This window comes from Apodemus sylvaticus, chromosome 22 (genome assembly GCF_947179515.1).
Source record: "Apodemus sylvaticus chromosome 22, mApoSyl1.1, whole genome shotgun sequence".
NCBI lineage: Eukaryota > Metazoa > Chordata > Mammalia > Rodentia > Muridae > Apodemus > Apodemus sylvaticus.
The window spans coordinates 48,483,523-48,506,462 of record NC_067493.1 but is presented as its reverse complement, the minus strand read 5'-3'; the positions used below and the strand labels follow the sequence as shown (position 1 = coordinate 48,506,462).

General features: G+C 55.0%; 2 protein-coding genes across 2 annotated transcripts; one reads left to right on the top strand and one right to left on the bottom strand.

Annotated features, from left to right (window-relative positions):
* The first annotated feature begins 202 nt into the window (after positions 1 to 202).
* Positions 203 to 15,086, top strand: Ddx54 (DEAD-box helicase 54). Its single transcript, XM_052168010.1, has 20 exons — positions 203 to 418; positions 4,224 to 4,353; positions 5,415 to 5,485; positions 5,841 to 6,029; positions 6,123 to 6,172; positions 6,837 to 6,878; positions 7,001 to 7,096; positions 7,464 to 7,585; positions 7,675 to 7,736; positions 7,816 to 7,947; positions 8,807 to 9,017; positions 10,541 to 10,675; positions 10,936 to 11,166; positions 11,250 to 11,323; positions 11,936 to 12,133; positions 13,122 to 13,264; positions 13,348 to 13,461; positions 13,861 to 13,965; positions 14,304 to 14,419; positions 14,526 to 15,086. Exons 1-20 carry the CDS (start codon positions 248 to 250, stop codon positions 14,756 to 14,758), a joined length of 2,625 nt encoding a protein of 874 aa, XP_052023970.1. The 5' UTR covers positions 203 to 247; the 3' UTR covers positions 14,759 to 15,086.
* Positions 15,087 to 15,756: 670 nt separating this feature from the next.
* On the bottom strand, positions 15,757 to 22,202 carry Cfap73 (cilia and flagella associated protein 73). The gene is made up of 7 exons (XM_052167645.1): positions 22,147 to 22,202; positions 20,331 to 20,436; positions 19,259 to 19,363; positions 18,805 to 18,999; positions 17,078 to 17,299; positions 16,739 to 16,897; positions 15,757 to 15,834 (listed from the first exon to the last, which is right to left on the bottom strand). Exons 1-7 carry the CDS (start codon positions 22,200 to 22,202, stop codon positions 15,757 to 15,759), a joined length of 921 nt encoding a protein of 306 aa, XP_052023605.1.
* Between the last annotated feature and the right edge of the window lie 738 nt (positions 22,203 to 22,940).

Genomic DNA, 22,940 nt, shown 5'->3' with positions numbered 1-22,940 from the left:
CCCGCCTCTGCCCCCCAGATACAACACTTAGGCCACGCCCCCGTTCTGTTGGTTCGTTCTTCTGGCTTCGCCCATTGGCCAAGCCACGTTGCGCTCCGTGCCTGCGAACCTGATTGGTCCCTCAGGCTCCACCCTACGGGTGAAGCCTGGATCCCGATGCGGCTCATTAGTCCCACAGGCTCCGCCCCCGCGCAGTCTAAGCGCCCCGAAGGCCCCGCCCTCTTCCGGGTCTGAGTGCCCGGCCCGCATGGCTGCCGGCAGACGCGTGGGGCCTAGCGCGCGGTCACGTCCCGCCATGGCGCCCTGGAAGAAGAAGAGGCTGCGGAAACGCCGAACTGGGGCTTCCCAGGGCCGCGACAGCGATTCGGAGGATGGCGAGTTCGAGATTCAGGCAGAGGATGACGCTCGGGCGCGGAAGGTAATAGCGTGGGGTCCCTGGTCTCGGGCTCTCGGCCTGCGCCCTTCCGTTTGTCCGTCTCACTAATCGCGGGCCCTCATTGGGTCCCTTCGCGTGGGGGGCGGGATCCAGTTTAAGCAGCCAATAGAAAGTGCAAATGCGGAAGGTCGGCCTGAGTTTGGGGCGGTCTTAGCTGATAAAATTAAAAGGAGTGGCCGACCACTCTTCTGAGAAGCCGGTTTTACACTAAACTAGTGTTTACGGACTTTTGTCGTGCTTTATGCAAGGCTCACCAGCACTGTCAGAGAGGACAGCAGGACTGAAACTGGGAATGGTCTGGTTCCAATTGTATCTATCCACCTGGGGCCATAGGTGTAAGCACCAAGTGGGGCAGAAAAGCCTACGGTTCATGACGCCCATCGCCTTGAGCAGAGCGGGTATATCTACTGTTCGATTTCTCCTTCACAGCTCAGTCAATGAGCTGCACCCATTAGGTGGTCAGTAAATGTGCAGAAACTGCTAGAGGCCATGAGAATGCAGGTATTCATTGGCAAATACAAGGCTGCACACGTGGTTCAGGCCAAGGACTTTGCTGAGGCCCAACCCGGCACAGGCTGTAGTAAGACATAAGCTGCTCATAGAGGTTTTTTTACAAGTCAAAACCCAGCCTGTGGGCTCTGAATGTCGCTTGGCTGGTACAGCGCTTGCCTGGCGTGTGCAAAGCACTGGCTTTGAATGCCGTCTCCACATAAAAGCTGGTGTGTGGCACACACCTGTAATCTTAGCTCCCAGGGTAGGAGTGGTGGAGGATCAGGAGTTCAAGGCCACACTTGGCTTTCTAGTGAGCTGGGAAGAGCTCTACCATCATTTCTGAATATTTTACCGGGCATTGTTGGCACACGCCTTTAATCCCAGCACTTGGGAGGCAGAGGCAGGCGGATTTCTGAGTTCGAGGCCAGCCTGGTCTACAGAGTGAGTTCCAGGACAGCCAGGGCTACACAGAGAAACCCTGTCTCGAAAAAACAACAACCAAAGCTTCTCAAATCCGGGAAACACATGCTTATTAAAGATCTGTCACACACCTGATGTAAACATGTCTGGGAGAGCAGCCAAGCCCACACTATACCATTGAGCTGGCTTATCCTTCACCAAAAATAAATAAATAAAACTGAAAAAGCACCCCCCCAAAAAACCAATATCTTTGTGCAGTGAAGTGAAACCAAAATATTGCCTGGGGTGCTTAGTCTGTCGACTTAGGATCAGTGGGGACAGCCTTTTTCATCTTCCCGCCCTGCCCCCCCACCTTTAGTCTGGGCAGGGCGCTGGCTGTGCTAGGCATGCCTCTGTTATTTCAAGTCATCCTGGCCTAATTATCTTCAAACTTGGGAGAAGGGGTAGGGATGGAATCCCCAAGCAGAATGCTTAAACTAGTAAGAAAAACCCAACGAGCAAAGCTTAACAATCATCAGGAGAGTTATTGGCCTTATATTAACTTTTTTAAATTTTTCTTTTATTTACTTGTTATGGCTTTTCTTTTTTTTGGGGGGGGGGATTTGGTTTTTTCGAAACAGGGTTTCTCTGTGTAGCCATGGCTGTCCTGGAGCTCACTCTGTAGACCAGGCTGGCCTTGAACTCAGAAATCCGCCTGCCTCTGCCTCCCAGAGTGCTGGGATTACAGGCGTGAGCCACTACCGCCCATCTTATGTTTTGATTTGAGATAGGGTCTTGCCGTGTAGCCCAGGCTGGTCTTGAACTGACAGAGATCCTCCTGAATGCTGAGGCTATTGGGGTGACTGCCGTTGCCTATCATGTTAAGGTGTCAGGCAGGGTCTTGTGTAGCCCTAAGCAGCCTTGGACTCAGGAGGAGACAGGGATGGGTTTGATATCTCTCTCTCTCTCTCTCTGTCTCTCTCTCTCTCTCTCTCAAAATTTGTGTATTTATTTTATTTCTATGAGCACACTGTAGTTGTACAGATGGTTGTGAGCCATCATGTGGTTGCAGGAAATGAACTCAGGACCTCTGCTTGCTCTGTCCCAAAGATTTATTTATTGTTATATATAAGTACACTGTAGCTTTCTTCAGACACACCAGAAGAGGGCGTCATATCTCATTACAGATGGTTGTGAGCCAACATGTGGTTGCTGGGATTTGAACTCAGGACCTTCAGAAAAGCAGTCAGTGCTCTTAACTGCTGAGCCATCTCTCCAGCCCAGGTTTGATCTCTTGATCCTCCTGCTTCCCTGCTGCTGGGATGACAGATGTGTACCACCACATTCTTTTCTAAGGCCCGCAAGAAGTTATACAATCGCCTCTCTCTGAAGTTTTAGAATCTAAAAGGCACCCGATGAACGTCATCAAAAGGAGTACAGTGAAGGCACTGACTCTGGAGCCACCCACCTGCCATTTCAGCTCTCCGAAGGTGGAGGCAAGCGGGTTGGGGGTTCAAAGAGCCAGCCTGGGCACTGGAGACCCTGTCAGGAAAAGACCAAAAGCGAAACAGAAAAGTTATACAAAGACGCTTAAAACCTTTTTTTTTTTTTAAGCCAGAAAATAGATTGAGAAATCAGAGAGGTGGCCCAGGAGGTAGAAACACCTACCTGTTAAACCTGATGGTCTGATTTGATCCCTGGAACCTACCTTACAAGGCTGAATGTAAAAGCGGATTGGGACTCAGTTCACCCAGTTCCAAGGGAATCCACCGCCATCTTGTGGTCTCCTTGGGTACTGCACGCATATGGTGCCCATAATCTATGCAGGCGAAACATGTGTCTGCCACCCCAACCTCCCCAGAAAGTGGAGGCAGGAGAATTGAGGAGAGGCTCACAGGCATGCTCTCCAGGAGTGCACCAACGGCAGAAATGAGAGACCCTGCGTCACCAGGGTGGAGAGAGCGAGCTGATTCTTGAAAGTCGGCCATGGTTACCACATACTTGGGCCTCCATGTGTGCACATGCACACTGCAGTAATGATACGTTTTTAAAGGACAGCACGGAAGACAGCACTGTGCTTAGTGAGCACTCTATTGAAGGAAATGGTGTGTCTGTGTTGTTCAGCATAGCAGCCACCAAACAGGGCGTCTTAAATAGCTGGTCAGCTTGCAGCATCAGATCCCTGGTGTTTGGTTACAGAATCTGGGTTCATCTTATTTTTATAGCTACATGATAGCAGGCTTAGAGTCTCGGACAGATGAAATAATTAAATAATTTCAAAATGAAAACTAAGAACGGAGCAGAAATAGGTCAGATCTGATGGTCTGTGGTTCCAGCTGCATAAGAGACTGAGGCGCAGAGGATTGCAGGTTCAAGGCCAACCTGGGCTACGTGTGGAATTCAAAGCTAGCCTGGACAATTTAGTAAGACCTTGTCTCAAAAATAAAGAATAAGAAGACGGCTGGGGATATAGTTCAGTGGTAGGATTTTGTCTCATGAGCAGGGGACTGGGTTCCGTCCTTGGTACCACCAGAGGGAGTCTTAACCTGAACCATGAAGTGAGATCAGAATTTTTATAAAGAATAGAAAAAAGAAATAAATTGCTGTTAAAAAATTAGAAACAGGAAGCCAGGCAGTGGTGGTGCACACCTTTAATCCCAGCACTCGGGAGGCAGAAGCAGGCGGGGCTCTGAGTTCGAGGCCACCCTGAGCTACAGAGTGAGTTCCGGGACAGCTGGTGCTGTGGCCATTCCACAGCGCATCCCAGCCTCTCTGTGGAACTAGCCTGCACCTCTGCCCCAGCCTGACCCAAGGAGAGCTCACGAGCCCAGCTTCTGGGGCTGCCACCATGTGGTCTGTCAGAACTGGAGTGAAGCCGACTCTGTCCTCCCCACAGCTGGGCCCTGGCAGAGCCTTGCCCTCATTCCCTACCTCAGAGTGCGTGTCAGACGTGGAGCCCGACACCCGCGAGATGGTGCGAGCCCAGAACAAGAAAAAGAAGAAGTCCGGAGGCTTCCAGTCCATGGGTGGGTAAACAGGCTGGGTTGCTGGGGCCGTGAGGGTTGAGGGGGGGGGGGGTAACGTCGTGCCTTCTCCTCTTGGCTACTGATGTCTACCGTAGACCTGGAAGTATGGGAGGTGTCAGGTGGGACTGAGGCAGGCCTGGAAAGGGCTCACCCCTGCAGGCGCAGGAGGTGGCAGAGGCTTCCGTGTTGGATAAGAGGACAACCTTGAAGAGACAGCCACAGGATGATGCAGTGCTGTCAGGACACTTGTGTGGGAAGTGCAGTTCAAGTGTTCTGCTCTTGACCAAACAGTAGCTGCCAGGGCAATGATTGAGGTGCCCACTGAATGAGCTTTAATAGCAACACAAAGGAGCTGGGCATGGTGGTGAGTAGCTGCTGGCATATATATCATGCAGCCAAGGCTACATAATAAAACCCTGTCTCACAACAAAATAAAAAAATACCTGCAGCCTAAGGGACAGACAGAAGGTTATCTACAATATGTAAAGAGTTCTTACAAATCAATAAGGACAAAAGCCTTGGGAGAATGGAGTAAAGAAACCAAGTAGTTGACTCAGAGAAGTGATGAAGACGGCTGTTTAGATCAAGAGCACAGTGCTGACTCTCGATAATGAGGGGATCAAGCCGAGACAGACATGGGGCCATGGTGAAGATGAAGGATTGACCAGACAACAGGTAGAACTGGTTACTGGTCTTTGGGCCTTCTGTCGGTTCCCAGCTCCTCGGTCCGGGTCTGTTTGATCCCCAAGGGCCACTCTCCTACCCACACTGGCCCCATCTCCCAACACCCATCCCTGTCACAGCTGTCGGAGTGGCCCAAGGCTGTGATCCCAGCACTCAGGCAGCGCAGAGACAAGTTCAAGGCCCTGTCTTGGACAGAAATATTGGCGTGAGTGAACTCCAACAGGGATCAGGCAGGGCGTCTCTGCCTCGGGTTAGCGTCGTCTTCTCCTTTAGCCTTCTGTTTTCTGCTTTCTGTTTTTCTCTGTGTGTCGGTGGACAGCATAGTCCTGGTGGCTGCTGTGGCCCGCAGCCCCTGACCACGCCCATGTCTCTCCTAGGCTTGAGCTACCCTGTGTTCAAGGGGATCATGAAGAAGGGCTACAAGGTGCCAACGCCCATCCAGAGGAAGGTAAGGAGCAGCAGGGCGGCTGTGAGTACCGGCCGTGTGACAGCTCTCGCTGGGCCCAGCTGCCATCTTGCTTGCTGTCTTCTGTGGCTAAAGCTCATGCGGCTGAGCCCTTGTGAGGGGAGACGGTTGGGCCCGCAGAGCTGGGCCTGCCCAGGCGGCACACACGCACCCATCATCACCACCCAGCACGCTAGCTGCATGCGAGACAAGGTGGAGACCCAACTTGGGAGGCAGCGTCTCCTAACACAGGAGTTGGGGTGCTCATTCCTGGAGGTGTGCTGATAGGCCTGTGGCCCACCCGTGCCCAGCCATGCTGGGGCCAGAGCTGACAGTGCCTCCATCCTGTGTCTGGCAGACCATCCCCGTGATCTTGGATGGCAAGGATGTGGTGGCCATGGCCCGGACGGGCAGCGGCAAGACGGCCTGCTTCCTCCTCCCGATGTTTGAGCGGCTGAAGGCACGCAGTGCACAGACGGGGGCTCGGGCCCTCATCCTCTCACCCACCCGGGAGCTGGCCCTGCAGACCATGAAGTTCACTAAAGAGGTATGCGAGGCTGGGCCTGGTGGGAAGCCAGGAGGAGGCCGGAGCAGCTGGCCCCCGCCGGCCCTTGACCCCTCTGCCTGCCTCTCTCCACAGCTAGGCAAGTTCACCGGCCTCAAGACCGCCTTGGTCCTGGGAGGAGACAAGTAAGGCCTCCTTACCCCACGCCCAGCTTCCCTGTGCAGGCCCACCCCTGTGGGTTCCCTTTGTGGGCCTGAGTTGCTAGTCAGTTACAACAACTCCGTGTGTTCAGACAAGCTGGCCAGGGCTTCACGTGGTGGAAGCTGGGACAGGGCCGGGGCAGAGGGACATCTTACACACCGTCAGCTTACAGTGTTGGCGAGACTTTGGTTATACAGGGTACGTCATTGTCTGGGTGCTGAGGCTGGGGTTAGACTGCCCTGTTCCTGTGTTCTAGCCCCCTCCAAGGGGTGTAGTCTGTGATTGTCAGAAAGCCCAGCCTCCCCAAGCTACATGGAGCCAGGATCCCCACTTCTGCGGCTGCACCAGGGATTCATGGGAAGACAGGAACAGACACTTAGCCCTAGGGGAATTAGGGTTCTAGGTGAAGCTGGCAATTCCAGGCTGAGTCACTAGGCGGCGCTTTGCTGGAGAGGAAGCCTGTGTCTGAGGTTCTCCCTGGTTTCTCAGTCGGGGGCAGTGCCCTGGCTAAGTGTCTCCCCAGTAAGCCTTTCTCGCTTCCATACCTGTAGTGTGTGTTCCACGGCGGGGTGTGGGATGCTTGGCTGTGGGGTGGGGAGGGCAGACCCAAAAGCACTGAGTCTCAGGCTGCCCTTGATTCCCCCCTAGAATGGAAGACCAGTTTGCAGCCCTGCACGAGAACCCCGACATGTGAGTTTGTTGATGGGAGGTGATGCTCTGGGGTCCCTTCACAGAGAGTGGCAGGGAGGGGGTTGTTGAGGGCTGTGGTGGTGGCCCTGGGCCTGGGGTGACCTGGCCTGTATTCCTTCCAGAATCATCGCCACCCCTGGACGGCTGGTGCACGTGGCTGTGGAGATGAACTTAAAACTCCAGAGTGTGGAGTATGTGGTTTTTGATGAAGCAGACAGGTGAGACCACGGGTGTACCCCGGCAACTGTCAGGGTTGTCCCCAGAGCCCAGGAAGCAGAGAGAGGTGAGGCCATGGGAGACAGGAATGCATGTAGGAGTAGACTCTTCCCTGGGCACCTATGGTAGTTGTCGTAAGTTTCCGTCTTAGTACTGAGAAGAACGTTCCATACCATGCTGACTGTGGGCAGTAGAGAGCGCTCGCTGAGGACGCGTAAGGCTGAGTTCACTCCCCTACAGTGGAGAGATAGACACGGGAAGATTGACGCTACCACATGGCAGGGGTCCTGGGGTGAGGGCAGCCAGGGTTCCAAGCTCGTTAGGGTAGGAGCGCCTCTCTTGACCCTCCCCGCCCACCTATCACCGCAGGCTCTTTGAGATGGGCTTTGCCGAGCAGCTGCAGGAGATCATCGGCCGCCTTCCTGGGGGCCACCAGACGGTCCTGTTCTCGGCCACACTGCCCAAACTGCTGGTGGAATTTGCACGGGCTGGTGAGCCAGTGGGGCGTGGCGCTGGACTCAGGGTGGGGGCTGGGGGCCTCCTCTTTGTGACCCCTGCAATCTCTCCCGACACCCCACAGGCCTCACAGAGCCTGTGCTCATCCGCCTGGATGTAGACGCCAAGCTGAATGAGCAGCTCAAGGTAGGCAGCGTTGGGCCCCTTCCTCAGGCAGGGTCTGCCAGCCATGGCCCAGAGCCCACGTCCATCCCTCTCCCCACAGACCTCCTTCCTCCTTGTGCGTGAGGACACCAAGGCTGCCGTGCTCCTCTACCTGCTGCAGAATGTCGTTCGGCCCCAAGACCAGACCGTGGTGTTTGTAGCCACAAAGCACCATGCAGAGTACCTCACAGAGGTGAGCCATTACCTGGACTCTGGGATGGAGAAACCCAAGAGGTCTCACACCAGCTTCACCCGGCACCCAGAGTTGCACTTCCAAGGGAGGCCACCAGAGGGCGGCAACAGAGCGCCCATGAGCCTGGGTGGGGCTTTTCCACCCGCTGACATCTGAAGACACTGGCAAGCCATTTGTGAGGGTGCAGCCACTGTCAGCACCCCCAAGCTGATTTTCGCCTGTCTGGCTTTCTGTCCAGATCATCTGCAGCAACTCCCAGTGGACCTGGATCTTTTGGGGTGAATTTCCAGTTTGTTACGTGCCTGGCATCTAGGCACAATGCGAGCATGTTAGCGGGGTGGCGTGCCCTTGGCTTTTTCTTTTCTGTCTATTCACACCTGTGTGACCCGCAGCTAGATGCAAGTCTGGGGAGTCCCAGCAGCCTGGAAGGCTGGGGGAGGGGCTGCCTAGCCAGACTCGCCCCAATAGGCACACCTGGGCGCTGTTGAGGACACACGGGTGCCTGAGTCTCATTTACCCGACATGTTAACGGTGCCCCCCACCCCCCAGCGTCTGAGACTGAAATAGTAACATGGAGAGAGCAGTCGATGCTCTCACCGGCTTCCTGTGTTTCGGGCTCGCTTATTCTCAATGGTGCATTAACCACTTAGTCCTGAGAGGCCCTCACAGAGAGCTTGAGTAATTTGCCCATGGTCACACAGGATCCAGCAGCCTTGCAGAACTGGGAGGTGGCAGGCACTGCTCTTAGGCTGATGCAGGGAGCAGTTCAGACCCACAGTGCCTATCACCCTGGCCCAGGCCCCACCTCCAGCCCGCGCTCCTCCAAGCTTCCCCACCTCACCACCTTGGCTCTCAACAGTTGCTGACGGGCCAGGGCGTGACCTGCGCCCATATCTACAGTGCCTTGGACCAGACGGCCCGCAAGATCAACTTGGCCAAGTTCACACACAACAAATGTTCCACCCTCATCGTCACGGACCTGGCCGCCCGGGGCCTGGACATCCCCCTGCTGGACAATGTCATCAACTATAGTTTCCCTGCCAAGGGCAAGCTCTTCCTGCACCGAGTGGGTGAGGAGCCGGCTGCACGGGTGGCCTGGGGGGGTGGGGTGGGGGACCCTGTACCGTGCTGGCAGCTGGGAATTTGGAGAAACTGAGGCCTTAAGTAATGTTCCTTAGGTGGATCCCGACAGGCATCCCTCAGCTCCCAGAGCTTCCTTTCTTTTGGTGTTGGGGACAGAATCCACGGTGTCGCTCATGCTGGGCAAACTGCAGCAGACCAAGTTGTGTTCTGTGTTCGTGAATGCAGACAGATTAAAATACGCATGGGAGTGAAGCAGGGCACAGGGAAGAGGTGTGCTCTGTGTGACTGTGTGGTTGGATTCACATGCGCGTCTGCAGGGCAGAGATGGGGCAGCTGCTGGGCAGGCGTCTGTGTCCTGACACTTCGCTGTAAGGCCTGCAGGAGACCCTGGCCGTGTCTCCTGCTGTGGGGCCCAGAGCCCCACCTTGCTGGTGGCTGCCTGCCATCTCCAAGTCTCCTTTGCTCTCGGGGCAGCTGGTTCCCCGTCTGGGGGGTTTCCAGAGCTACTAGGGGAATTCCTCAGGTGCCACATGACGGACCATTCCGGCTGAAACCTGCAAATGAGGGGAGACAAGGGAGAAAGCTGGGCGTGGCAGGGCACATCTGTGGTCATAGCACTTAGAATGCTGAAGCAGGAGGATCAGGAGTTCGAGGCCAGCCAAGGCTATGTAGACACTGTCACAAACAGTAAGCCTAGCTGACATGTGACACCTGCGGTTCACCCCACACTCTGCTGGGGTCCTCTTGGGCTGTTTCCCACCAGCTGCCACTGTTCAGGTCTCTGGCGTTGACACACGTTTTCCTTTACTGTGACGTCCTCCTTCATGGTGGCACATTTGCAGTAAAGGGCCAAAGGGGTGACTGTTTCTACATGCTGCACTGAACCATCTTTGTTGTAGCTAATTCAGTCTACAGTACTAAGTGGAAAGTTCCACTGGGAATACGTAAATGAGCGGGCTTGGCTGTGTGCCCATCAGGCTTTATTGTTCAAACAAGTGGTGGGACAGGTGGGGCTCCCTGTCCTCAGCTCTGCAATTCCCTGGTGGTCATCAGCGCGTTGGCCAGTCAGTCCTCTGACCTTTCAGAAGTTTAGCCCAAACCTTTTTTTGTTTTTTTTGTTTTTTGTTTTTGTTTCTGAGACAGGGTTTCTCTGTAGCCCTGGCTGTCCTGGAACTCACTCTGTAGACCAGGCTGGCCTCAAACTCAGAAATCCACCTGCCTCTGCCTCCCAAGTGCTGGGATTACAGGCGTGCGCCACCACTGCCCCTCGAGAATTTGCAGTCTTAATTATTCCTTGGGGGAAAATCTTCCCAAAGTGGGAGGGCCCACGACTTTGAGTCCTGTGCTAAGGGGTACTTGCCCCGCTTTTGGTCACTCAGTACCAACCTGTGCCCACCCCTGATCACCTACCCTGTAGGTGGGGACAGCAGTTCAGGAAAGGCCCTGGCCTAGCTCTAGCCCTCAGGGAGTTGGGGTCCCTTGGCTGAAACTTAACTTTTCTCCCCCGCAGGCCGTGTGGCCCGAGCAGGCCGAAGTGGCACAGCGTATTCCTTGGTGGCCCCAGATGAGGTCCCCTACCTGCTTGACCTACACCTGTTCCTGGGCCGCTCTGTCACCCTAGCCCGGCCTCATGAGGAGCCCTCAGGTGAGATGAAGGTGGACAGGGCTCAGGCCCCCACTCCGTGGCGGTCATGAGCAGGCAGGGGTGCAGTGGTCTGGCTTCGGGTGATGGGTGCTGGGTCTGACTACACTCCCCAGGAGGTAGCCACCGGCGTCTGTGGGATGGCCTTGGGTGCTGGGGTTACTCTTGGGCTGTGGCTGCCAGAGTGGGGGTCTGGTTGAGTGTCCATAGGCCATGAGGGATAGACTGTGGGCCGACTCCTCAGGGTGCCCTGTTGCTGGCAGGTGCAATTGGCAGGGACGGAGTGCTGGGCCGGGTGCCACAGAGTGTAGTGGACGACGAGGACAGCAGCCTGCAGACCGCCATGGAGGCGTCCCTGGACCTCCAGGGCCTGCACCGCGTGGCCAACAACGCCCAGCAGCAGTATGTGCGCTCGCGGCCAGCGCCCTCGCCTGAATCCGTCAAGAGAGCCAAGGCGCTGGACCTGGCAGAGCTGGGCTTGCACCCCCTCTTCAGTGAGATGGGGCAGGGTGGAGGGGCGGGGGTGGCCTGGCCCGGCCCAGCCCAGCCTGGCCTCATGCACTTCCTGACCCTGCAGGCTCGTGCTTTGAGGAGGGAGAGCTCCAGCGCCTGAGGTTGGTGGACAGCATCAAGAACTATCGCACACGCACAGTGAGTGGTGGACCCAGGGCCACACTGGGAGTGGGGGGCGGGACAGGGAGGGTTCCTTGTGAGCTCACAGCTTCCTCAGGTGCCACTCATAGGCCCTTCCCTTGTTCTGGAGCCTTCCTGTGACCCTTGGCAGCAGGTCACCACCACTTCCTACCACTCAAAGATGGGCTGAATCCCTTTAGGGATGTGGTTGGTTCTCTGTCTTCCTGAGGCCTGAAGAGCCCTCCGTCCCCAGCCGTGATCCTCCCTGCCCGTTCATTCCTCCTGAGTAGCTGTGGGCAGGCGTGTGCAGTGGGCGGGGTTCAGAGACAGAGACGAGGAGGGCCCACCAGGTGACCAGTGCAAACCCAGAGTGACACAGATAAAGTAGTAAGCACTGGTTCAAAGCCCGGTCCCCTCAGTATGATGTCCGGGTTCTGGCTTTTCCTAGCTGTGTGGCCTTGTGCAAGACACCCACTTTCTCTGGGCAGCCCTCTAATTGTGCATTACTGGTGTCTGGGGTCCCACCTCCCACAGTGAAGACTTGAACATGCATACAGGTTGCAGCTGGCTTGGGGTAGGGCTGGGGTAGGTGGGTAGTTAGTCATCAGTAGACATGGTATTCTTTTGCAGACCATCTTCGAGATCAATGCCTCCAGCAAGGACCCAAGTAGCCAGATGATGCGTGCCAAGCGGCAGCGGGACCGAAAAGCTATTGCCAGCTTCCAGCAGGGGCGACAGGAAAGGCAGGAAGGCCCATCCAACCCAGTCCCCCAGAAGGAGCTGCCTCAGAAGGAAGAGGAAGAGGAGGACATGGCTGACACTGTGGAGGTATGGACTGCAGGGGCAGCTGGCGCTGGGGGACACACAGCTAGGGACAGCCAGTGGTGCAGCCCCATTTCCCCATGCCATCCGTGGAAGCGGGGCATCGTCTCAGCTTACAGTGCAGGAGAGGGGTGTGGAGATGAAGTCAGGATGACAGCTACATGTTCGAGGCTAGCCTAAGCTACAGCCTGGTTCTGTCTTGGTAACCAGAGAGCTGGTCAGCCGTTAAGCAATTCAGAGCCCGTGTTCCACCGGCTGTCCTGGCATACACCTTTGATGCCAGCACGTGGGCAGCACAGGCTTGTACATCTCTGTCAGGTCAGGGCCAGCCTGTAGACAGCAAGTCTCCATACTGAGACCCTGTCTCAAAATCAGCAGAGGCCTTCTGCTGTCACGGGATTGGCATTCAGTTCCTAGCACCACGTTATATGTTCACAACTGCCCGTGTGTCCAGTTCCAGGAGATCCAGCACCCCCGTGTATTTACACGCACACACACACACACATACATACACCACTAAAAATAAAATCTTAAAAAAAGACAGAGCTCGTTTCCCAGATGTTGTGGCCTGGGCTGTGGTTAAGGGTTCAGCCTGAGGTCCTGTGGGGGAGATGCCCCAGCAGGTGGGGCTGGAGGGTGGTATCCCCCCCACCCCCGTGGTAGCCGTCCCTCCTCCCCCTCCACTCCATCCCTCTGTCCCAGCAAGGCAGGGACAGCCACAGTTGTGAAGGCCCAGTCTCCAAACCCTAGGTGCAACCTATTTGTACAGGAGGAGCCAGTACCAAGTGCAGTCAGGGCTAGATCTGGGCTGGAGGGGCGTGGTGGCATATTGCATCAGCCCCGCCCCTGCTGCCCGGGTGCACTGCTGGTTCGCCGTGCGTGCAGGTGAGGACATGAGGAGATGTCTTCTGGCAGAGGAAAAGGGAAGTCCTGCCCTCAGTTCTAGTGGGGCTCCTCAAGGCCACAAGGGTGACACTGGGCCTCTGCCTGCCAGGGTGTCTTCACAGAGGTTGTGGGCCAGAAACGGCCTAGGCCAGGACCCAACCAAGAAGCCAAGAGGCGGAGGAAGGAGGCCCGCCAGCGAGACCAGGAGTTTTATGTCCCCTACCGACCCAAGGATTTCGACAGTGAGCAGGGGTGAGTGTGAACTTCGGGCCCAGCGTGGGGTGGACAGAGGCTCCGGGCCCCATGAATCAATCTCCCACACGAACCACCTGCAGGCTGAGAGTCAGTGCGGCCGGAGGGGCCTTCGAGCAGCAGGTGGCTGGTGCGGTCCTTGACCTGATGGGGGATGAAGCGCAGAACATGAACCGGGGCCGGCAGCAGCTCAAGTGGTGAGTGGTCGGTCCCTGCGCCCCTGGCCTGGCCTTCTGGGTCCCCTTTTGACTGCTCAGCAGGGTGGCGACTCCTTCCCTGCTCCATACCCATGTTTGTAGCTGGCCTTTCCTGGCCGGCCACGTACCTGCTCTGCCCACAAGGACTCTGATGCAGCTCCCCCAATACACACGGGGCTCGAATATATTGTGGGGACCGAGCCCCGAGTCTCCAACCCCCATGCTCCTTTTGAGACTTGGGCTGTCCAGGGAAGGTGAAGGGGTGGTTGAGGAACTGAGTGTCCAGGGCAGACCTGGGGTGGCTGGCTGTTCTCCTTTAATCCTCTGCTGGCTGGCTGCAGTTGACCGATAAGGGAGGGAACGGGCTCCTCAAAGTGGAACCTCCCATCTCCATTTCAGGGACCGGAAGAAGAAGCGGTTTGTGGGGCAGTCAGGCCAAGAGGACAAGAAAAAGATCAAGACCGAGAGTGGCCGCTTTATCAGCAGCTCTTACAAGCGCGACCTGTATCCTGAGAGGCTGGGCTGTGGAGGGGCCAGGCAGCTTCCTGCTGCAGCCCCTATAGAAGAGGCTATGTCTGGTTCGGGCCCTATAGGAGGGGCTGCTTCTAGGGGCGGGGCCGAGTGTCCTGCTGCTCCTATAGGAGTAGCTGCGTCTAGGGGCGGGGCCGAGTGTCCTGCTGCTCCTATAGGAGTAGCTGCCTCGGGTAGCGGGCATTCAGCTGCTGCTTCTATAGGAGCGGGCTGTGTCTAGGATAGGATTGAGTGGCTTTCTCATCATCCCCCTAATAAGAGGCCTTTCCCTTCTTGGGTGCTACTTGTTAATTACTTAACGAGGCTTTTAGCTACCAGAAGTGGAAACAGAAGCAGAAAATTGATGACCGGGACTCCGAGGAAGAAGGGCCATCCAACCAGCGAGGCCCTGGGCCGCGCAGAGGTGGAAAGCGAGGTCGTAGTCAAGGTGGGCAGAGCAGGTGGTGGTGAAATAGGGAGAAAGTCAGGCACGGTGAGGTTCAGGGATGGATATGAGCCGAAGGCTGAGCTCCCCCAAATCCCTGTGTTGACAGGTGCATCCCAGCCCCGAACATCCGGTGTACCCACAGGCCGCATGCGCTCAGAACTCAAGACCAAGGAACAGATCCTCAAGCAGCGTCGTCAAGCCCAGAAGCAGCGCTTCCTGCAGCGAGGGGGCCTGAAGCAGCTCTCAGCACGCAACCGCCGCCGCGCCCAGGAGCTGCGCCAGAGCGCCTTTGGCCGGGGTGCTCCCTCTAGGAAGGGCAAGATGAGGAAAAGGATGTAAGGAGCCAGACTCAGCCCCGGGCTTTCCTAGTAGCCCGGGTGTGGATATCAAGGACATGTTTCCCTGTGCTGAGCAGTTCCACAGGAGCTGCTCTTAGAGGAGCAGTACCGTATGGCCACAGAAAACAACGGCTGCTTTTGACTGGGATGTTGGGTGAGCTCTTAAAGGATGCATAGGAGTCTAGCTATGCAAAGCAGGCAGACCAAGTCCGGAGCCTGCAGGTCAGCTGCTTTTGTTTCCATGCATTCAGGGTTCAGAGATCAGGGCCATGTGGATGCCTCTAACCCAGTATTGAGTTTTAATGTAATAAACTTGACTGCCTCTAGTAGACCAAGAGTGTGGTTTCCTTCAGATGTTAGAAGGTGTCTCAGCTGTGTGTCCCTCCTGGCCACTGAGATGAGGAAGATGAGGTTGGATCCAGTCACTGGAGGCAGCTCGGGACCGCTGCGGGGTGGAGGCTGTGGTCACATTGGCCTTCTGCATGTGGAAGAGAGAGCCAGCCTGCGCCATCCCTCCGGTCCTCCATTCTGCTGGTGGCTTTCTCCACCTCTTGCTTGAGGTTCTGGGGGTAAGGGGAGGGGTGTCAGGCATCCTCCAGCAGCTGGGCCCCCAGTGCAGCCAGGCACACACATTGGAGACCACCTTGTTGGGCCCGAAGAGCAGATGGTACCAATAGTCACCTGCTGCTCAGATCCACAGCAAGTGGCCATCTTGGAGTGCACCAGTCCTGTCTGAGCTTGTCCAATGCCCCCAGCCAGCTGGGAGAGGCCTGTCCCCAGCCTGTTGTAGATGGAGTGACCAGCCCAGCTGTCAACCCCATTGTCTACTTAACTTGAGTTCATACTGAAGTGTCCTGTGGAAGGCTCACAACGGCGTGAGCCACCACCGCTCCAACTTGCCCCAGGAGAAAGGATATTCAGAGAGTAGTTGTGTTGAGCCTGCACACCGAGAAATGTGGGACTTGGTCCGTCAGGTCCCACTCCATTCGCCTGGCCAGATTAGGGGGCAGTATTTGCGGGCTTAGCCTCAGAACAGTTGGCCAGTGTGGCGGACACGCTCACGATAAACAGCTTCACCTGGGGGCAGGGATGACATGGTCAGATTACAACCCCCACAAAGGGAGGCCCAGGGCAGGGACGGGCCCAGAAACCTCACTGGAGAGGCACTGGTAGTGCCTAGTCCAGCCTCCTACAAGTCTTCCACCGTTATGTTTATTGGTAAAGTACAAATCAAACTTGGCCTCTAACACAGATTTTTTTTTTTTTGAGTCAGGGCCTCTGTAAACCAGGCTAGCCTCAAACTCCACCTGGTTCTGCCTCCTGAGTGCTGGGGTTAAAGGGGTTAAAGGCGTGTGCTGCCACTTTGCCCAGCCACCAAATGAATCTTAACCAGACCCTTCACAGCTTTCCAGCTGGCTCCCGGCCAGCCTGGTGTCCCACCCCCCACCACGCCAGGTCATGTCTCCCTTGGATCATGCTTACTGTGTTGCCTTGTACCCTCACGGGCATAGCATCTTTCATTTTGTGCCAATTGCTCGCCTATAGGAACTTAACGGACACCTATAGCCCCGCTGCCCTGAGCCAGAGGGCACTGCACCCCTATAATCCCAACACTCAGGAGAAGGGGGAGTTCAGAATCACCAGCTACTTAAGAGAGTCTGGGGTAAACCTGGGCTAGATGAGACCCTGCCAAAGACTGCCTGGTTCACATGACCTTGAGACCCTCCTGGATTTGCCATGTGTTATCCCAAGGACCAGGGCAACTCACAATCGGACAATGGCCTCAGTGAATCTAATGGACACTGCATGGGACACACTGGTCCACTTGCAGTTCTGGTGGGTAGAAGTCCCCAGCAACTGAGTGTGGTTTTCTGGCTGCGTAGTAGGACACTACCTGTAAAAGGCCGTTAACCTCTAGGTGTCCCAACAGTGGGCTTTCCCAAAAGGAGTGTGGAGCACTGAGTGATTCTGAGCACCTCACCTCCTCCAGCTGCCCCTCTATGTCCTCCATGTCCAGGATTTGCTTCCGACCCCGTTTCAGGCGAACAAGCTGGTACAGGTTGAGCACAGCCATCCTAGCGCGTCCCAGGAGCAGCGTCTTTTCCGATGCTGCGTTCTGAATTTCAGTCCACTTGGATTCCTGTGGGACGCACGCCCAGATTCGCCACTGAACGGGGACCCGGCCCTAGGGTCGGGGAGGCCCTATATCTGCCTAACAGGTGTTCTCGGTGACAAGCACTGCCTCTGATGCCCAGTGGTGAAAGTACTTGCCTCAACCCCCCTGGCTAGCACAGCGGGTGGGTCCCCGGGGGATGCGCACCCACTGCTGTGTGAGCTCGCGCGCTGCCTCCAGCCGCGCGCACAGTTGCGTACGCTGCTGGCTCAGACGGAGCATCTCATCCTGCTTCGCTTTCCGCAGATTACGCAGCTTCGCGCGGGTCTCCTCCATCTCCACCTGTCGTTTTTGCTCGGCCAGCTTCAGTGCCTCCTGTGTGTCTACCAGGCTCTCGAAGCGCGCCACCAGGTCGGAAACCTCCTGAAACTGAAGAAGGGGTCTCACATGGCCTGCAATCTTCCTCCATTGCCCACCTGGCTTGCCAACACACCCTGGGGGCGTCCTCAGGCTAGGTGTGCCATGGGACATCTCAGGCTCTGAAATGTGTAAAAATTTGAGCCCTGTTCATGTCCTTCCTGCCTCTGTGATCAAACCTAGTGAACTAACTAGGCGCCACGGCTTGTTGGTGACACTACTTTGTTTTTGACTGGGAGAACTTTGTGGCTGATGCCTGGAATGCCAGCACTTGGGAGGCTGAGGCAGGAGAGTTAGTTGCCTCAAGCTCAAGGCCAGCCTCGACTACAGATCGAGTACTTGGTTAGCTAGGGCTACAGAATGGGACTCTGTCTCAATGCCCCTCTCCATCCCCCCAACCCCCAATCCCCAACACCCGCTCCTCCCCACCCACCCCCGCCCCCTCCCCGCCCTGCCCCGCCCCAATGGAGCCGAGCTTGGTGGCAGCACAAGTGTAAAGTAGAAAAGTAGTTGATGTAGGGGCGTGATAACACACACGCCCTTAATCCCAGCACTCCGGAGGCAGAGGCAGGTGGATCTCTGAGTTCAAGGCCAGCCAGGGCTATAAAGAGAAAAACTGTTTCAGGAAAACAAAACAACCAAAACTAAAACTAAAACAAACCAACGCCGCCCCCCCCCCCCCAGAGTTGAAGGTTGGCCTTGGCTATGTAGGGAGTTCAGGACTAGCCTGGGCTATAGTCTCATGTCTCAAAAATCAAATCAAGGGCTGGAGAGGTGGCTCAGTGGTTAAGAGCACTGACTGCTCTTCCGAAGTTCCTGAGTTCAAATCCAGAAACCACATGATGGCTCACAACCATCCATAATGAGATCAAACGCCCTCTTCTAGTGTCTGAAGACAGCTACAGTGTACTTATTTATAATAATAAATAAATTTTCGAGCCGGAGTATGCTGGGCCGACCAGAGGGAGCAGAGGTCCTAAAATCAATTCCCAGCAACCACATGAAGGCTCATAACCATCTGTACAGCTACAGTGTACTCATATACATAAAATAAAATAAATCATTTTTTTAAAAAATCAAATCAAATCAATCAAACCTGTCTCAATAAACCAACCAAAGACACACATACATTTCTCTCTAAAAATCTAACCTTCCACAAATAATATAAATAAAATTTATAATATTGTCTGTCCTCATGTTGTCACCAGTAACTTCTTCTCTCTCTCTCTCTTTTTCTCTCTCTCTCTCTCTCTCTCACACACACACACACACACACACACACACCTGCTTCACATCATGACCTTGAGTGCTAATAAACTTTCTGCAACTTTTTCTGACACGTAAAACGGGGTGGACAACAGGATTCATTTGACCGGATTTAGGGGGTGCCTGGAGGACAAAGCAGGTCCCTAGTATTCAGTGAGCGCTCAGTGAGTGCTGTCTCTTGCATACAGTCAGAGTTCAACTAGTGCACCGCCCTGGACCAGAGCGCTTCCCAGGCCCTCAGCCCTGCTCACCACCGGCCGCAGCTCCAGGGCGCTCTCCAGCACGCGCGCGCAGGGCTCCAGGCGCTGCACTTTGCGCTGTAGCCTTGCACGTTGCAGCCGCAGTTGCTTCAGCTGTGCACGCAGCCGCAGCAGCTCTCCGTCCAGGTTGCGCGTTCTGTGCCGCTCCTCTACGGCTTTCCGCACCGCAAGCCGGGTCTCAGTTTCCTGGGAAGGAGGGTGGCTGTCAGGGAAGCTTCAGAACTCTGGGGCTTGCCGTGCTCTTCAGCTTCCACCAAACCACAACCTTTGCGCTCTAAGCCACCCGGTGCTAGGATTCGAGGTCCGAATTGAGCCTCCTGACAACCTGATCTGCACCCCACCCCCACCCCGTCATCACCCACGTGGCTTTCCTACTTAGGGGCTACTCTAAAGTTGGCAAGCAGGAGACCCTGCAGCCTGCCTCCAGCCCTCAGGCTCCACTGACCTTCCGGAGTTTGTCAAAGCAGATGACGGAGCCCTTTAGCGCCTGCCCTTTCTGCTCCAGCTCTGTCCAGCGCTGGTTCACCGACTGCATTGTGCTGCGGAATTCCTTGGAGTAGGATCCAGTTAGAGGTATGTGTCTGCTCACCTAATACTCCCAACTGCAGTTGCTCCCCTGCTCACACACAACCCCTTCCTGTGCCCTTCCGAATGCTAGTGTATCTGTCTATCCCCTCCTCCCCCTCCCCCCGGGCCCCAACCTCTCTTCTACACACTCCATGTTCCGGCTACCTGACTCCCTGAGCTTTTTTTGTTTGTTTGTTTGGTTTGGTTTTTTTAAATTGTTTTGTTTTGTTTTGTTTTCCGAGACAGGGTTTCTCTGTGTAGTCCTGGCTGTCCTGGAACTCACTCTGTAGACCAGGCTGGCCTCGAACTCAGAAATCCACCTGCCTCTGCCTCTGCCTCCCAAGTGCTGGGATTAAAGGCATGCACCACCTGCCCGGCGTATTTTTATGTTTTAAATTGTGTGTATCTAGGGGAGGGATGTGTGCATGTGAGTTTAGTGTCCTTAGAGGCCAGAAGAGGGCGCTGGATCCCCCTGGAGCTGGAGTTGCAGGCTGTTGGGAGCCACCTGATATGCCTGCAGGAACTTGAACTGGAATCGTCTGTGAGAGCCAGTGCTGTTAACTGCTGAGCCATCTCTCCAGCCCCATGACTCTGAGCTTTGTCCTTGAACACAGTCTTCCTCCAGGAAGCCCATTCCATTGGTGAGTAGAGGTTCCTCGCTAGAGTCTGACAGCCCTTGGCCAGTGCCTTCCCACACAGCAACCTCCACCCTGACACCTATTTTCCTCTCCAGACTGCGAAACCCTGGAGGTCAATGGGCAGTAGATGCTCAATGCACACACACACACACACACACACACAGGTTTGTACCAAGTGTTCCGCACACCATCTTCCTTTGACAGATAAGGGCATCGGAGATCAGGGTAGACTCACCCTAGACTGCATAACCCATGTTGGACACCACCAGTGTGTGTCTGAGGAACCCTCAACGTTTAGCAACTGAGGCTCACCTTCTTCTGGGCCTGCAAACCCTGGTCTGCAGTCGCTAGCTCTAACTTCTTCTCCAATATAAGTTGCAAGGCAGAACTGCCATCCCCAGTCTGCTCCAGTGGCTTCCTGAAGGGACCCAAAGGGGAGGAGTTAATGAGAAGAGGGGGCAGACTCCCGGGGTGTGCCTGAGATGGCCCACTTGCTACCTATAGAGTCAGTTTGCTTTTGTTTTAAAAGGTCTCATGTAGGCCAGGCTAGCCTTGAACTTTTTGTTTGTTTGTTTGGTTGGTTTGGTTTGGTTTTTTCGAGACAGGGTTTCTCTGTGTAGCCCTGGCTGTCCTGGAACTCACTGTGTAGACCAGGCTGGCCTCGAACTCAGAAATCTGCCTGCCTCTGCCTCCAAGTGCTGGGATCACAGGCGTGCACCACCTCTGTCCAGCTGGCCTTGAACTCTTGATCCTTGAGTGTTAGGATGGCGGGCGCGGGGACGGCGCTCAGGGTTTTTAATTTGTTCATAAGTTATGTCCTTGTCACAGAGGGTACACCCATCAAGAAGACAGACAGAAACCCATATTCCTGGAGCTGTACTCCCCTGAGGACCACGAACAGCTAAAATGGACACTAATACCAAACACTACCCGGTCACAGTGAGCCCTGGGATAGAAGAGTCAATAGAAAGCTACAGTAGACTCATATACATAAAATAAATTAATTTAAAAAAAAAAACAAAAGTCAGTAGACCAGAGGTGATTTTCTTTTTCTTTCTTTCTTTCTTACTTTTTTTTTTTTAAGGTTTACTTACTGTTATATATATATAAGTACACTGTAGCTGTCTTCAGACACACCAGAAGAGGGCATCAGATCTTATTACAGATGGCTGAGAGCCACCATGTGGTTGCCAGAATTTGAACTCAGGACCTTTGGAAGAACAGTCAGTGCTCTTAACCGCTGAGTCGTTTCTCCAGCCCAAGAGGTGATTTCCAACATGGAGTCAGAAAATCTCTCTGATCAAAAGACACCATTGTACTGACAACTTTAGGGGACAGAATCCAGGCCAACGGAATGGCTAAGAAACACTCAGACTCTGGGTAAAGCACCTGAGTACGTCGAAGGAATCAAAGGAGAAAGGAGACGGCAAAGCCAACAGAGCAGGGCAGGCGAGAGAGGGGTGAAGGTGGCCTTAGCAGCTGGAAGGATGTCCCTCTGAGGTGGCTGTAAAATGGCCAGGTGAGATGGTTTGGACGGGTTCCTGCTCTGACCACACAAAGTGGAAGCATTTCTCTGTGGGAAGTGGTCCAAGCGAGGCTGGCTGTGGGAGCCCGGCTCTCCCGGGGAAGGGTGATGGGAGGGGGGTCAAAGAGAGCCTGACATTTCATTTAACCAGGCTCGCAGCCCAGCTCCTCATCAGAAGGGTCTACCCGCCCCCACCACCACGCCCCGCCCCAACTTGACAGATACAGGTCCCACGGTCTTGCAGGCAATGCATTACAGAGCTGACATCCTTAAAAACGCAGCTTCTCCGCTGGACAGCAGCCCACAAGAAAATCCCTTTCCACCCTGGTTCAAGGATTTCATCTCTGTGAGATGCCCGGCCAAGGCTGGAGGCAGGAGAATGCTAGTCATCTCAGAAGCGTGGAGCCCCGGCTTCTGGCCAGCTCAGCTTTAACCTGCTCTCTGAGACCTTGGAGGGCAGACCTCTCTGAGTTACACATCCGCTTAGGACTTTTGCACTCCACCCGCAGACTGCCCAGTGGGGCTGCAGGACCCTGGAAGAAGGGGCGGGCTCTGCCCGCTCTGCCACCATCTTCCCCAGTCACCCTCTCTTGGACCACTCACGGGAGCACCTTCTCTCCGAAGACCAGCCGGAAATACTCCTCCCAAGCCACTGCCATTACCGCACAGGTGTCCCCAGCCACCTTAGCACAAGCTGAGGGACTGCCCTGCCTGGAACTCCCAGAAGCCCACGGTTGCCTGGGCAGCCAGCTGTACACATTCTGTTGCCAGGCAGCAGCCTAGGACACACTCCCGACAGGGACAGACAGAGCAGCCAGGAAGGGCGGCTATCCTCTAATCTAAATTTGGAGGCAGTGGACAGGACGTGGGTCCTGGGTCACTATTTCCTTTTCCAGGGGTGGGGTGGGGGGCTGTGTCTAGCCTCATCTCGGCGGGGTACAGTTTGGCATCGCCATGCCGCAGTTTGCCCTTTCATCCACACGGGAGATTAACAGGAGCTAGATTGGGCTCTGGGGCTACAGCTCTCTCCTGTCATTGGGAGACAGAGGCTAGGTGAATCTTGATGAGTTCCAGGACAGCTGGGCTACACACACACACACACACACACACACACACACACAAACCCTATCTTGGAACAACGACAACAACAACAAATTTATTATATTTATTTAGTGCATGTGTGCGTGTGTCCATCTGTATATACATGTGTGTGTATGTATGTGTGTGTGTATACTGTGCCCCCAAAGAGTAATTATTAAGTGCCTACTGTTTACCCAGCCCTATGGACTGTCTGTCAGTCATTCTAGGGAAAACTGCTAAATTTTTTTTTTAATTTCTTTTTTCGAGACAGGGTTTCTCTGTGTAGCCCTGGCTGTGCTGGAACTCACTTTGTAGAC